General features: G+C 32.6%; 2 protein-coding genes across 3 annotated transcripts; one reads left to right on the top strand and one right to left on the bottom strand.

The window, feature by feature from the left end:
* Positions 1–4,602: 4,602 nt before the first annotated feature.
* On the top strand, positions 4,603–9,335 carry LOC110781877 (GDSL esterase/lipase At2g40250). The gene is made up of 3 exons (XM_021985929.2): positions 4,603–5,352; positions 7,567–7,840; positions 8,905–9,335. The coding sequence occupies exons 1-3, from the start codon at positions 4,726–4,728 to the stop codon at positions 9,096–9,098; spliced, it is 1,095 nt and encodes a 364-aa protein (XP_021841621.1). The 5' UTR covers positions 4,603–4,725; the 3' UTR covers positions 9,099–9,335.
* Positions 9,336–11,520: 2,185 nt separating this feature from the next.
* On the bottom strand, positions 11,521–13,731 carry LOC110781828 (probable transcription factor KAN2). Of its 2 annotated transcripts, none has more exons than XM_021985871.2 (5): positions 13,096–13,731; positions 12,891–12,967; positions 12,722–12,758; positions 12,469–12,583; positions 11,521–12,362 (listed from the first exon to the last, which is right to left on the bottom strand). In XM_021985871.2, the coding sequence occupies exons 1-5, from the start codon at positions 13,451–13,453 to the stop codon at positions 11,645–11,647; spliced, it is 1,305 nt and encodes a 434-aa protein (XP_021841563.1). In that variant the 5' UTR covers positions 13,454–13,731; the 3' UTR covers positions 11,521–11,644. The 2 variants fall into 2 exon arrangements, with proteins under 2 accessions (XP_021841563.1, XP_021841565.1); XM_021985873.2 differs by having other exon boundaries at positions 12,469–12,580; positions 13,096–13,728.
* Positions 13,732–15,542: the final 1,811 nt, after the last annotated feature.

Genomic DNA, 15,542 nt, shown 5'->3' with positions numbered 1-15,542 from the left:
CCCAAAAAAAGGAAATTATGTATATAACTGTAATGAAATATAAAAAGTAAACAGACCACTTAAATGAATGGATAAAAGTGTTGCATATAAAATGAATGGGTAAAAGTATGTATACAAGTGTTATATAAGTATTGTCATCGTTTGCATAAATACTGTCATTGTTGTATTAAAATACTGTCATCTATATATAATATACTAAAAGAGAGGAAATCAATGTGGTGATGACAAATGTCACTCATTGATTGGCCTCTTTTTTAATATTAATTAATATATAATTTTTTTTGTCATATTTAACTTATTGTATTTTTGGTAACAATAACCAATACGAAAAAATACATAAAAAATTAAAAGATTCATCAATGTCTTTACTAACAATATTTCCGTGTATTGGAAGGTTATCAATGGGCGCACATATGTATGTAGAGAAGCAATGCAAAGAGTTAGTTGAGTTCAATCATTAAAACTAAGTACAATTGGCGCACATATATATTTCCGTATAATGGAAGTGGTTACCAATTGGGGCACATATATATTACTATAGAGCATTTTCTATAATGTATATATAATCAAATTTTACATATAGTCTAATTCAAACATACATCGTATATGTTAGGTTAAATATTTGAAATTTATACGCTTCATAACAGCTAATATATACCATAGAAATTAGTCACTTATAACAATAACTATCATATAATCCATTTAGTTTATGCACTAATCTGGAGTTTACCATTTATACGTTTAGCCTAAACTGTTAACCGACATTTGACTGTTATTCTAAGTTTAACTAACATATGTAGTATATAAAATAAATTGTCAGTTAACAAATATAATTGATTCATCACCAGTTAACAATAAATTATCCATCACTAGATTATATCACATGCATGCACATATATTCTAAAATTATTATTTGACCGGCCATATTGTTTACTCCGTATAAAATATTTCTCCCCCTAAAGCTAATTTATAATTAATAGATCTTGATCGTGCGTACTGATTGAATCATCTAATATGAAATTTGAGAAACAATTTCAATAATTTTTTCGTTTCATTTTTATATTCTTTGTTTCTTTATTTTTTATCATTTGGTAGGTAATGTAATTTTACATTATAATCCACTGAATTCAATTTCTGATAACCAATATTCCGTATAGAAATCTTATAATACCTTTGCAAGTTAATTCTTGCATGAAATGTACCTTTCGTTTTTATATAATATACTAAAAGAGGGGAAATCAGTGTGGTGATGACAAATGTCAATCTATGTTTCGTCTCTCTTTTAATATAAATAATTAAACTTAAAATAAAATAATTATATAATATACTTCGTTTATTTTTTACTTAAACTTTCTAATTACTTATAGTAATAAATCAATTACACTACTAAATACTTATTTACTTATTTACTTATTTACTTATGGAAATAAATTTCTTAACTTAAATATACTACTAAAATAACATGTTGAAATATATTGTGTATATACATCAAGATTATTGACTAAAAAAATTATACTAAAAATCTACTTCAATATCACAATATTTACAATATGACAATGATCTGTTTAAAATAATAATAAAAATATTTTAACAAGGTTGTCAAAAATATTTTTTTATTTAAAATATTTTAACATCTCTTATCATGTACTAATATATTTAACTTAAATTTACTAATGACTAACTGTATGTATTGTCAATTTTTATTTAAAATATATGTCTTATATTGCCTATGGATATGTATAACAAATATTTATCTTTGCTTTAATATTCGAAGCAGTACTTATTAAGGTTGTGTAAAACATGCTTATTGAAAAAATTTGTTTAATAACCTTGTATATTTTCTTTCTCGAATATATATTTTCTACTTATCCTTTTATTTAATAGTTCCTTAATCTCATGAAGAGTCTTTTTAGTTTCATTTTACATTATTAGTTTCTTTTCCTTTGATTATTTGACGGGTAATATATTTGCCTCTATTTTACATTGTAATCTAATGAAAAATCTTTGCGCGCAATTCCGGATAATGAAAATCGATGTGGAGCTATGTCGCTCTATGATTCACCTCTTACACTTGATTCTATAAAAAATAATTCCCACTATCTCTCATCATACTTATTTTTCTATCAAATTATAATACATAAGCTTACAATATCGCATAAAATTTCGTGAAAAGACTATTGCAACGATTAAATTCGGACCGGTGAGTACATATCATAATATTTTGTTTATTTACTCAATTATACTAATAAGACACTGGAATTGTAGAAGAATCTATAGTAGAATTTTAAAATTCAAAACTCTCTCACCAAAATAAAATGTTGAGTCCAGGGGTGGGTTTTAAGCGAGTGTACGTGGATACATGGGTGAGTGATAGATCGGGGATGAGTTTTATTTTTTACCCGTTAAGAAGGAGAATAGAAGGGGTACGGGTGAGTATCTTTCCTATCGTGGGTGATGGGGATAAGATCGATGAGAATTTTAGATTTGTACGAGTGTGGAGACCCTGACCAGTCTCAAAGTCATGACTAGCTGAATAAAGTAAATAGTCGAATATGTGTTAAGTGAACGGGTAATGAATTGTAAATATAAAATGATTAAGTAGGTATGACTATAAAAGTGAAGGGTGGATGAGAATAACACTATGATTGACACATGTGATGAATGGAGATGAAAATAATTTTTGTTTTTGTACCCTTTTTTGTTTTTTTAATAAATAAGACACCGAATGCAATAACAAATTTGTCTATCATTAATTTTAATTAATAAAATATCTATAAGGTATATATGTCTAGAGAATAGTGTAATTGACAACCAAATTGTGAAGATAGTTTTAAAATTCAAAACTCTCTTACCAAAAAATAATGTCGGCCGGGTCCAGCGGTCTAGGGCTAGGTTTGACACGTGTGATGAGTGAGGATGAATTTTTTTTGTCTATGTACCCTTATTTGTTTCCTTTTTTTAATAAATATGACACAAATGGGGCAATAACAAATTTAATCATCATTAGCTTTAAATAGGAGAATATCTATAAGATATATGTGTCAAAGTATAATGTAATAAGACAACCAATTGTCAAATACTCTAGAATAGAGTTTTAAAATTTAAAACTCCCATACCAAAAAATAATGTCGGGTCCAGCCGTATAGGGCTAGGTTTGACAAATGGGATGAATAGGGAGAAAATTAATTTTGTCTATGTACCCTTATTTGTTTTCTTTTTTTTAATAAATAAGACATCGAATGGGGAAATAACAAATCAATGGTTAATTTTAATTAGCAAAATATCTAGAAGCTATATGTGTCCAAAGCACGTATAATGTAATCTTAATCAGACAACCAAAATTTCAAATACTTTTAAAGTTTTAAAATTCAAAACTCTCTTATCAAAAAATAATGTCGGGTCCAACCGTTTAGGGCTTGGTTTGAGACGGGTGTGGATACACGGACGGGTTATGAAGCGGGGTTGATCTTATTTTCCGCCCGCAAGGTAGGGATTAGGACGGGGATGAGTATTCGTACCTATTGTGGGGACTATCATGGGGATGAGAATTTTAGGCAAGTACATGTGTTGAGGGACCAACCCTAATCCACTTCGAACTTATCTATAGCTGAATAAAGAATATGGTGGGGTAGGTGTTAAATGTTCGGGTAATGATGTAGATGATAAGGGAGTATTATTAAGTGGGTATGACTTTCGAAGTAAAGAGCGGGTGAGAATAAATTTATGTTTTACATGAGTTATGAAAGGGGAAGAACGTAAATTTATCTGTGTACCTTTTTTTTTTATTTGTTAAATAAATAAGACACGAAATGGGATAATAACATATCTACTGATTATGTTTTAATAAGAAGATTATCTATAAGCTCTATTTGGTAATAGTTGCATATAGCTATATTTTAGATATGCAAATTTAATATTCATATAATAAATCGTGCATCGCACGGGTACTATACTAGTTGTTGTACTAATTACTGTCATTGTTGCCCATATACAGTACTTTGTTTGACTTTTCAACTCATGAGATGAAATTACCATTTTACCCCGGGTATGGGGTAATTGTGCCGCTGATTACCATCGATGTAGCCTCCCTCTCCTACGTAGTTTAGAATGGTGTTGAGGGTCCAAAGAATTTATGGGCTGACGGGCAAGATCAAGGGATTCAAAGACGCTCTTAATGGGCCCAATACAGAAAAACCATTGACTTAGCCCAATTATTCTTGCATGAGGAACAAGTAACCAAACCAACTTGTAAAAATAACAAGAAAACATCGTCTTTGCATGCTAAATCTCCCGCTCAAGTACAACTTTTCTTCTCTTCATATTTCTTTTCTTTTGCGAAAATTTTGCTCTCTTTTCCTCTCTATATTTTTGTTTTTTATTTAATCATGTGTCCCAAGAAATTGGACTCCTAAATTGTTAGCATCACTAACACCAAATTTTGAACATTTGGAGTTGTGGGATTCTAGCTAATTTCAATCAACTAGCAATTACAGTGATATTATTCCCTAATTAAAACAATCTAGTCCACATATAATTATGTAAAATAACTAAAAAAGATAATCCCTAAGTGGTGTATAAGTTTACACTCAAATAATTAATGATAAATCCTTCAAAAAAAACATGATAAATAATAAAATTTTAATTTCATTATTTTCCCTATAAATCATTCGAAAATACAAACGTATCCATAATCACAAAATTCACAATCTCACACAAACTAAAACCATGGCAATAAAACTCACCACCATGATGACAACCCTTACATTCCTCCTACTCCTTACTACCACCATTTTCGCCACAACCTTGGCCGCCACGCAACCAGTCTCCGCCGTTTACGTTTTCGGGGACTCGACGGTGGACCCCGGAAACAACAACTACATCCGAACGGCACTTTTCCGGGCAAACCACCAGCCCTATGGGGAGGACTTCCCTGAAAAAGTACCAACCGGCCGGTTCTCTGATGGTCGTATTGCACCAGATTATATAGCTAAATCTCTCGGTTTAAAAGACCTTATCCCGGCTTACTTAAACCGTTCCGTATCAGACAGTGAACTTCTAACCGGGGTTAGTTTTGCCTCTGCTGGGTCCGGTTTAGATGATCTAACGGTTGATTTTACTCATGCGCTTGATCTAACGGCCCAGATGAGAAACTTTGAGGAAGCTGTAAAGAGAATGGAGAGATATGCGGGTCAAGCTCAAACAAATTGGACCGTAGAAAATGCCATGTTTTTAATATCGGTCGGGTCGAATGATATGCTGATTAATTATTTTGATTTACCTACTCGAGCTTTGACAAACTCTCCCTCTAGTTACTCGGATTTTCTTATTTCTAGGCTTCAATCTTTTATACAGGTATGTTTTTACATAACGGTTTAGCATAATCGTATAGATCACTCTCATAAATGAGCGATTAGTACGTATGGATCACTCTAATAGATATAAAATGCTGATTAGATCAATTGGTAAAGTTTTGAGATATCATTCCCTTTGTGGCCTCAACTCTCTATCAATAAACAAAATTATTAATGCTTCACCTACCAAAAAAAAATGTGAATACTAAATTAATTGTAAAGATTTTAACTTGAAACACAATTGAGGAACGTAGTTTCATGAATGTGTAGATAAATGAAATTCTCCCTTCATCAAAAGTATGTGTAGATAAATCTTTGTAAGATAGTGTAATTTCTTTTGGCCTTAAATTGATTTATTATTCCTAGTAGTGGATACGAAAGAAGATAATACGTGGGTGGCTTGGACCATAGGACAATATTAGGTTTGGGACTCGGGATGGGCCGGGTTGTGGGCTTTAAATTTCAGCATTTTCATGGTAATGGTAAACTACTTGGAGCTCATGTAGCCCATGCCGGATAAATCGTATTCTGGTCCGGAGCAATGAATTTATTTGAAGTGGCTCATTTCGTACCAGAGAAGCCTATGTATGAACAAGGATTAATTTTACTTCCCCACCTAGCTACTATAGGTTGGGGGGTAGGCCCTGGCGGGGAAGTTATAGACACTTTTTTATACTTTGTATCGGGAGTACTTCACTTAAATTCGTCGGCCGTATTGGGCTTTGGTGGTATTATCATGCACTTTTGGGCCCTGAAACTCTTGAAGAATCTTTTTCATTCTTCTTTTATGTGTGGAAAGATAGAAATAAAATGACCACAATTTTGGGCATTCACTTAATCATGTTAGGTATAGGCGCTTTTCTTCTAGTATTCAAGGCTCTTTATTTTGGGGGCGTATATGATACCTGGGCTCCCGGAGGTGGAGATGTAAGAAAAATTACAACGTCACCCTTAGTCCAAGTATTATATTTGGTTATTTACTAAAATCACCTTTTGGAGGAGAAGGGTGGATTGTTAGTGTAGACGATTTGGAAGATATAATAGGGGGGCATGTATGGATAGGTTTCATTTGTATACTTGGTGGAATCCGGCATATTTTAACAAAACTTTTTGCATGGGCTCGCCGCGCACTTGTCTGGTTTGACGAGGCTTATTTATCTTATAGTTTAACTGCTTTATCTGTCTTTGGTTTCATTGCTTGTTGTTTTGTCTGGTTCAATAATACTGCTTATCCTAGAATTTTCATGGTAAGATAGAGATAATTACGGATTTTTGTTTGGTTCGAATGAGTCACATAAAGGCATTCGAAATTATGAAACGGGGGAAGGATTTCGAAACAATGACCTAGAGATAGTTAAATGTGCGAACATAGTATGTTACATACTACCACCTTTTCAAATTGGTTTATACACTTTCCATTTTATTTTGTTTTATATATTTTGTACATTATTTTTATTCTATTTTTGGATATGAAAATTTATTATTTTACCTTATTTACCCCGCACTATTTATGACACCCAATTTCTCTTATTTTATTCAATTTTTTCTTACACCAATCTACCTTTTTACACATTTCTTTTACTTTACCCGTATTTGTTATATTCAACCACCTTTTTACACACTCTACATTTTTGTCTTAATATTTGTGTAAATAGTTATTGGTAACTGTCATATTGAATGACTGAATATAAAGATAAATAACCAATGATGTGTTGTAAATTTGTGATTGTGGTTAAAATTAGGGGTGAACACAACAAGGTACCTTGACAAAATTTCCAAAACTAGAACATGATGCAATAGATTCCTGAAAATGGGAACCAGAACCTGTTGCAACAGGTTTCCATTTTCAGAAACATGTTGCAGCATTTTCCCGAAAAATTGAGAATCGGAACCGGAACCTGATTCAATAGCTAGGTTCCCAATTTTGTTACCCATAATCGAAACCTGGCGCAACGAGTTCGATTCTGATTCAAGGTACCATGACTTTTTGCTCACCCCTAGTTAAAATTAACTAAAGGTCTGTGTGCAATAGGTTACAAGTTTGAATCCCAACCTCCCCATTTGGCCATTTGTAATTTGTGTTACCCGACCTTGTGGTTCATTCGCCCCAAAAATAAAAAATAAAAAATAAAAAATATTGGTGATTTATGTAAACGTCCACTTACCATGTCTAACCAACCATAATTAGGAGCTTTAATGAAATTGGTTGTTACAGTCAGTTTACAAGGTAGGAGCAAGAAAGTTGGCGGTGGCGGGTCTTCCGCCATTAGGGTGCTTACCAATCCAAGTAAGTGTTGGAAGCATATTTCCTAGCCTGCATTGGTTGCAACGAGTTTGTGTTGATCAACAAAATTCAGATGCTGTAGTCTACAACGAGAAGCTTCAATCCCTTGTCAATTGGTTGCAATCTCAATACCCCAACGCCAGATTTGCCTATGCCGATATTTACAATCCCCTGTTCGATATGATTACCCGCCCTCACTCTTATGGTAACTACTTTTCTTTTATGTTTTCATTTGCATAATGCATACATATTACTTCTATGTTTCTGTTTATTAATGCATGTCAACTAGCTTAGTTGGTTAAAGTAAAAAACGTGAGGGTGACATGAGTTCAAATCCTGTGTGCATTAGTTATTCTCAATCCCTTCGTGGCTCTGTCTTCAAGATTTCCTCCTAGGACTTTGATCTTTAGATTCTATCCATGTATACATAAGTTCGACATGTGATCATATAATACCTTTTTTAGGTGATCACATTCATATATTATATATACCCCGACAATAGAAGGATTTTTTTTTTTTTTTTGAGGTTAGGGAAACGATAGAAGGAATGTATACTTCATACGTTCTCCATTCTTTTTTAGTTGACACAATTTTTTTTATTACCGTTGCAAATGTAATATGTCAATCATTAATATCTTTAATTATTAATAGATAAAAATTATAAAAATTTGATATTATAAAAGAACTTATACAATGAAACGATTATATATAACAAGACCTCACACCACAATATGTTTTCTCAAGTATAAATCAGAATTGATAGTCAAAATAGATTATATGAATAGTGCCAAAAATTAAATTATGTCATATGAAATTGAACCCATAAAGTTTATTGTAAGAGATCTCCATGCGTATATAATTAAGTATATTTATATATATGTAGTAACTTAATGTAGTATAACATGATGAAGTATTAAAATCGTGATTATATAATGCAACATTATATTGTAATTGTATACTCCCTCCGTCCCTTAATACTCGACCTGTTTTAACCGGACACGCTTGCCAATGCACAACTTTGACCGCCAATTTCTTTAATTACATATTATAAAAACTTATAAAAATATTATATTTTGAAAATATATATTAAGATGAAACCAACAATATATTATATACTAACATTTGTTTTCATATACCAGAAATAAAATAGGGTCAAAGTGAATTATGTGAATAGTGCAAAAAGTCAAAACAGGTCGAGTATTAAGGGACGGAGGAAGTAGTATAACTAATGAAATCCATGTAAAAAATTATGAATGGATATATATGCAGGATTTCAGAGGACACTAGAAGGATGTTGTGGTACAGGAATCCTGGAATCAGGCAGTCTATGCAATACAGCGGTATTAACTTGCCCTAATCCTGCAACTTATGTTTTCTGGGATTCAATTCATCCTACACAGGCTGCACACAATCTTCTTGCCAATGCATTGACTGACAATGTGATTCCTAAGCTACTTAATTAAATACTCTTGTTAATTAACACGTACGCACAGGATCGACAATACGGAGTAGTGATTAATCATACAGATCGATGTTTAGATAATAGCTAGCTTCTTAGACATACTTATACATAGATATAGTCTGATCATGTACTAGTAGTATCCTATATGTATACTACGCGCGTACATGCATAATTATTGGTAAGAGTAGGATAATGCCGAAAATGATAAACGTAATGTAGTACGAAAATGATAAAGGTCGCAACATGCGATTTTTAAGCCGTGTCACAATGATGACATGACATGTTTACACTACAAGAAATTGTACTATTAACGACGGGAAATCCCATCGCGAAAGGCCAATAATCGTTGATTAACGACGGGATTTCCTATCGTGAGCCCGTCATAAAAGGGGGCCGTCGTTAATAGAAATCCCGTCGTAAATCCGTCGTAAACCTGTCGTAAAAGACATTTGTGACGGTTATTCCCGTCATTGTTTGGTTGTTAGCCCCGTCGCAAAAGGCTTTTGCGACGGGATTTTTAACCCGTCGTAATTAGGTTGTCGTTAAAGATACAAATTCTTGTAGTGTTATGTGTCATGATTTAAATTGAAAATTAAAATATTTAACTTATATTATTTATTATACATGTTATAAAAAAGGTAGAAAAATCTTAATATTCTAATTTGTTTCCTTAGAGCATCTCCAATGGTTGTAGCTAGGGACTAGTTTGCAATTTTTAGAAATTCCAAGCTACTAGCTTGACCATTGGAGTTCAAATGATAAATTAGCTTGCCCAAGCAAATTAGCTTAAACAAACTAATTTGCTTGAAAAAATGGGCCAATGAAATAATATTAAATTAAATTATATTTAAAATATTGATTGGCAAATATAAATACATTAATATCAAGCTATTAGCTAAACATTGGGATACCAACTAGCCAAAAAGGAAAGTAGCTTGATATATTATGTGGCATGACAAACTAATTTAGCAATTAGCTTACCGTTGAAGATGCTCTTATTCATATCGATTACCTTATTTTCATAGTAGAAATATTGCATTGATAGTAAAAATATTATGATGACGCGTAGCCTACGTGACGCCTATATGTACCAATTAAACTGTGACACGTATGCGACAACTAAATATCATCGCAACTTGCGACCTTTATCATCGTCCTACATAGTAATACAATACTTCCTATATTTCTCAATACATGCATTATATTGACTTTTACATTATTCATTTATTAACTTTCGATCACATTTATTAATAACAACATGTAAATTCTTTTTTTTGTATTTTTAATTATTACTGGGTTAATCTTAATATATTATCAGAACATCTAATATTTGTAAAATTTATTATTATGTAATTAAAGATATTGATGGTCAAAGTTAATATATAAATAGTGTAGAAAAACAATATGATGCATCTATTATGAAACAGAGGAAGTAATATATAACAACAACATGAAAAATTACGGAGTAACCATTAACAATTGTTATAACGGAAGCAAAGAAATATTAAATAACGTAAATAAAGAACGCATAGATTTAACATGGTTCACTAACAATATGTTAGCTACATCCACAGGCAGAGGGGATGAAAGTTTTATTGATCTTGAGGAGTACATATTACAGAATTCAACTAGGTTATGACCAAGAGAGTTTATATAGTAATCTCTAGACAGATGCGAAAAAACCAAAAAAAATGCCCAAAACAAATAACCCTAGTCCAGAATAACATAAATCGTGAAGTTGCCCCCGAACTCCCATCGGGGACCACGTTGCATCCCCGAACCTCTAAACTAGGGGCGTCGCCCCTGATCGGCCAGTGAGATCCCGTGCTGGGGGCGTCGTAGTAAGAGGATTGACCGATTCAGAGCATTATTCTAACGAAAATATAAATCAGGATGAAGGAGAAAAGGAAAAGAAAAAAGAAAAGGAAATGACAACTAAAATAAGAATGCAAAGACTTTCCTATTTTCTTCTAAGCAGCATAATATAATTTTTGTTTTCAATTGAACATCAATTCTATAAGCATCTAATAATTGTAAACCATAAATATAATTATTTTCTAAAAAAATCGAACAAAAATCTTGTGTGGCTCAGAAATAATAGTTATATATTGGCTTCGAAAATAAAAATAAAAAACACAACATTTGAATGCAAGCAAGATTCTTGATGGCAAATTTGTCTTGTGTAAGACATTAAAAAACAATATACTATATAATTATCGATCATGCAAGGATTCTGATTTCTGAGTAATGAAGTAGTTCGAGAAAATTACAAAAATCAAATTAAAAATAATTATGGTTAATTAACTAATGTAACTGGTCCTTCTTTTATGTAACTCCTAGCTAATAATATTCGATTTCCTAGACACTTAGAATATTTAGATTATGATATACTACGTATAACAACAACAAAATTAGAGCTTAAGGACAATTTAAATTTGGCATTATATTACCTTAGTTATATTATATGCAATAGATATATTTATCTACTTTTTGCAAATAAAAAAAAGTACATGATCAAGATCTCACTTGTAAATTGTCTTCATTCAATCATAAAGTCAGATCCAAACTCGTCCTTGTTTGTTGCTTATTATTCATCCTACTACTACTTGCATCTCCTTCCTTCAACTTGCTAATTATGAACTGGTTATCGTGTTCCGAGCTAGACGATAATAATAATGGTGGTGGTGGATATTGTAATGAAAGTGATAATAATTTATCACTACTTCCTATTATTACCTCTTTGTCCTTTGTGTTTTTCTTGGTTAATGGATCGTTGTTGTCGATATCTTTTGGATGAGCTAGGGCAAGGGAGAGATCCAAATCCATAGCTTTCCTCTTCAAATGATTACTTGTTGTGGTTGTTGAACCTTGTTTGATATCGATGATGTTCGAGTAGGGTTTAAGGAAGTTTGAAGAGTTAGATCTTTGATGATCTTTTCCTTGATCACGCGGTACTACTTGTTGAATTGGACTAATTGCTAAATTTAACTCCATGTTAGACCTAATTGGCCTACTAGTGGATTGACATGATGATGATCCATTGCTTTGATGAGATAGTATTATTGGGGTTTTTTTTAGTGTTTGTTGGTTTCTCCAATTTGACATTTGCCCTTGGAAGATATTGCTATTACTACTTGAAAATATCATCCTTTCCGGGAGTGAACTGAAATTCAATCCGTTTCTAGATCTTTCTGATGATGAAGTCCCAACGTTGTAAGGAGCATACGCTTGGTTGGAATGACCTCTCCAAGAAGGATCACCATATCTATTACGTAAGTACGTTGCAATGAAAAAGAAAAGTAAGTACGGAGTATAAAAGATTCAATTGTATTTTTATTTCCTATAACTTTTAGGGCAATTTATTTTTGTACCTTAGACTAAAAGGCGGTCTTTGATGATTGTAGCCTTGTAACATAGGTAACTGGCTGAGATTGTAGATATTATCTCTTCCATTATCACTGAATATCCCTTGATTGCTCATAGCTGCTGCAGAAAAGTGGTTGATCGAAAACATCGAATTGAAATTAGAAAATAATGATTTGATTAATACACAAAGAACTAAAGATTGCAAAACCCTAATCAAAAAGTTATAAAATCTCAATAGAAGATTCAAATTAAATATACCTTGATTTGATTCATCAATCTTTTTGCTTCTGTACATCTGATAAATAATTCATTTCAATGTCAAGATAGATATTAATTAGAAAGGACTTAATTTAATTAATTAATAAACTAACTAATTATTAAACAGATTATATCTAAACTTATTAATTTGAGTGAATTTAGTAGTTACCTGAAGATGACTTTTGACATGAGCAATACTTAGGCCTTTGATATTCATCATCTGAAGGACCAACTTAGGTGTTGCTCCTACACATTTGCATCAATTTCCACATCACATATATAAAACCTTAGTAAATTAATTAAATTAAATACCCTTAAATTGTTAATTAATACTACTTCAATTAATTTGATATAGTACAAGTTGTGCTACTTACTTTCTTGTCCTCCTAGCCTCTCAACAGCATGAACAAAGCAAAGGTGAAGATCCGGGGTCCACCGGAGCCGTGGCATCTTCGAGCGGTTGTACGGCCTCACGGATCCCGAGGAGTTAGGCCCCTTCTTATCGTCCTCCTCGACGGTGCTCGTACTCGAACTCGAACCATTGATCTTGATCATCACCCGGCTGTTACTGTTACTGTTGTCATCCACCTCTTCCCCAACTTCTTCTTCTTCTTCTTCTTCTTCCTCTAATAATAATACCTTGTCATCCTCCTCAGACTCCTCATCAACTTTATGATTATTGGAAAGGCTTGTTTTGGATCCTTGTGTGTTAGGACTTCCTGCCCTAATCATGATTAAAGCTCTCTAATTTCCCCTTTTGGCCTCAACTATATGTTGTTTTCCAAATTCTATATATGATTGAGGACTAATTAATTTAGAATAAAAATGGAGTAATAATTTAATTAAAAAAGAGGATTTGGAATAATTCTTTTGAGCATGAAATTAAGCAAGTGAGGTGTTGCATAGAATTTGTAGAAATTATTCCTACCCTTATACTCTTGCTTATATATAGTATAATAATAATTAGTTGATAATTAAGTCTAACTACTCTCTTTCTTTCTGTCTAGCTAGCAAGTCTTTCTTTATGTGAGCTGTATGGCTTGTATTGCATGATGCTTTAATTGGCTTGCTAAGCTAGGGCAATTCAAGGAGATATATGGAAACTGGAAAGAGTATATCAATATTGCGTTACATATACGTCATATGTTTTGGACTTCATTTAAACTGTAATTGCTCATAGTAGATGTCAACTAGCTTAACTGGTAAAGTGTAGTTTGAAGGGGTGTTACTTTATTAATTAATTATTTCATTTTTAAACCAATTCAATAAGTATTTATTACAATTTCCCATTTAGGTTGGATTATCATGGGGGAAATACAAATTAAGAATAAGGTTTATTCTTTCATCGATGTAGTTAACACGACATAAGTGATTAATTTACACGTATAAGAGATAAGTATATGTTAACCGTTCACAGTAAAAGTCGTTACACTATAACCTTCATCGTCGGTAGGTAAACACGGGAATACCATTTCGCCTTAATTAGTTTATTCTATATATTAAGGATTAGATATTTAGATGGGAAATTATATGTATTTGTATTGCCTTTGTTTGTGAACAAAGGCTAGAGAATGGCAATCCGTGGACTATGGACCGTGGTGCACATAGAGCATGGTGCACCAAAAGAACATATGTGCATAAGCAAAAGAACATGACACTAACGGTAAAAGAACATGCGATATAATATTTCACTTTTTTGTTATGTTCTTTTCTCGTAACCAGATGTTCTTTCAATTATATACTAGTGTTTTTAAGGTGCACCATGCTCTATATGCACCATGGTCCCCTTCTAAATTGCGAGAGAATGGGGTTCGATCACTTATCATAATAAATCCCGTGAAAAGAAGTATATAACTAGGTGGCATTGCATGCACTAATTAATTAAGAAAAATAAAAAATAAAATAAAAAGTGTGGTGTGTGCATGTGGATGAATCTGAGTAGTACGTGTTTGAAAAGAATACTTTTGTTGTGTGTATTTGTCTTTTACGTCTACATTCACGGATCTCTCTCCGATCCTTCTGTGTTTGTGTGTTTGTGCGTGCAAAACTAATAAAACTAAAGTTGCTCTTTTGCCTACTCATGTCAACGGCTATCCGCTGTGTTTGAACTTTGAAGGCCCAGCTACATTAAAATCTCATCACTTCTACAATTAAGAAAAACAACTTATACTTACGGAATGGAAAGTATATATTACGGTTAATGAAGTCTTGGTCTAATGATAAACACTAAACGCATGTATAATGATAATTGTAATATTAATGATAATTTGACTTTAATGGATTTTGTTCTGTGTTGGCTCTCCTTATTTCGTTGTTTGCCTTGGCTTCATGTTATCTTGGACTTTAAACCGTGGAACATTTCTTTTGCCTTGATCAGAATCAAGGTTAGTCTTTGGACCACCTCTTGGTTCCCTTTCAAATGGAGGAACCTAAGTTTCAGGAAGCTCTTTGCTTGGTGCCTTTTGGTTGAGTCCAAAGATAGCCTTTGGTTCATCTCCTATGATGTTGTAAGAAACATTACATGTTTCCTACCTGAGGACCTTTTTGTTCTAAATAACCAGCACCTCCTCATGTCAATTTGGCTCCCTTACTTGGGGTCTTGGTCAACTGTGCAAATGTTGTTTAGAAACTTCTGGCTAACTCTCTCTTCTGTTTTTTGCATTCTCAGTTGGTATTTTACTCATACCTTCAATGCACAAGTATGGCGTTTCCACTCCTGGGCTTCGAACATCTTTTGCCCCTTCTCCTGGAATGTTAATAATGTTCCTCTTAACTTTGGTTATGTAATAAGTTTTCCTTTTCATTACAAAGTTGTTGCTTT

This window comes from Spinacia oleracea, chromosome 1 (assembly GCF_020520425.1).
Source record: "Spinacia oleracea cultivar Varoflay chromosome 1, BTI_SOV_V1, whole genome shotgun sequence".
Lineage (NCBI taxonomy): Eukaryota > Viridiplantae > Streptophyta > Magnoliopsida > Caryophyllales > Amaranthaceae > Spinacia > Spinacia oleracea.
The sequence above is the reverse complement of the archived record's forward strand: the minus strand, read 5'-3'. Positions and strand labels throughout refer to the sequence as shown.

Coding starts and splice junctions, on each gene's coding strand:
- LOC110781877 (XM_021985929.2), top strand. CDS start 4,726: ATGGCAATAAAACTCACCACCATGATGACAACCCTTACATTCCTCCTA. Junction 5,353..7,566: donor GGCTTCAATCTTTTATACAG/GTATGTTTTTAC, acceptor TGGTTGTTACAG/TCAGTTTACAAGGTAGGAGC. Junction 7,841..8,904: donor TACCCGCCCTCACTCTTATG/GTAACTACTTTT, acceptor ATATATATGCAG/GATTTCAGAGGACACTAGAA.
- LOC110781828 (XM_021985871.2), bottom strand. CDS start 13,453: ATGATTAGGGCAGGAAGTCCTAACACACAAGGATCCAAAACAAGCCTT. Junction 12,968..13,095: donor GAGGCTAGGAGGACAAGAAA/GTAAGTAGCACA, acceptor GCAAATGTGTAG/GAGCAACACCTAAGTTGGTC. Junction 12,363..12,468: donor AGACCGCCTTTTAGTCTAAG/GTACAAAAATAA, acceptor CTTACGTAATAG/ATATGGTGATCCTTCTTGGA.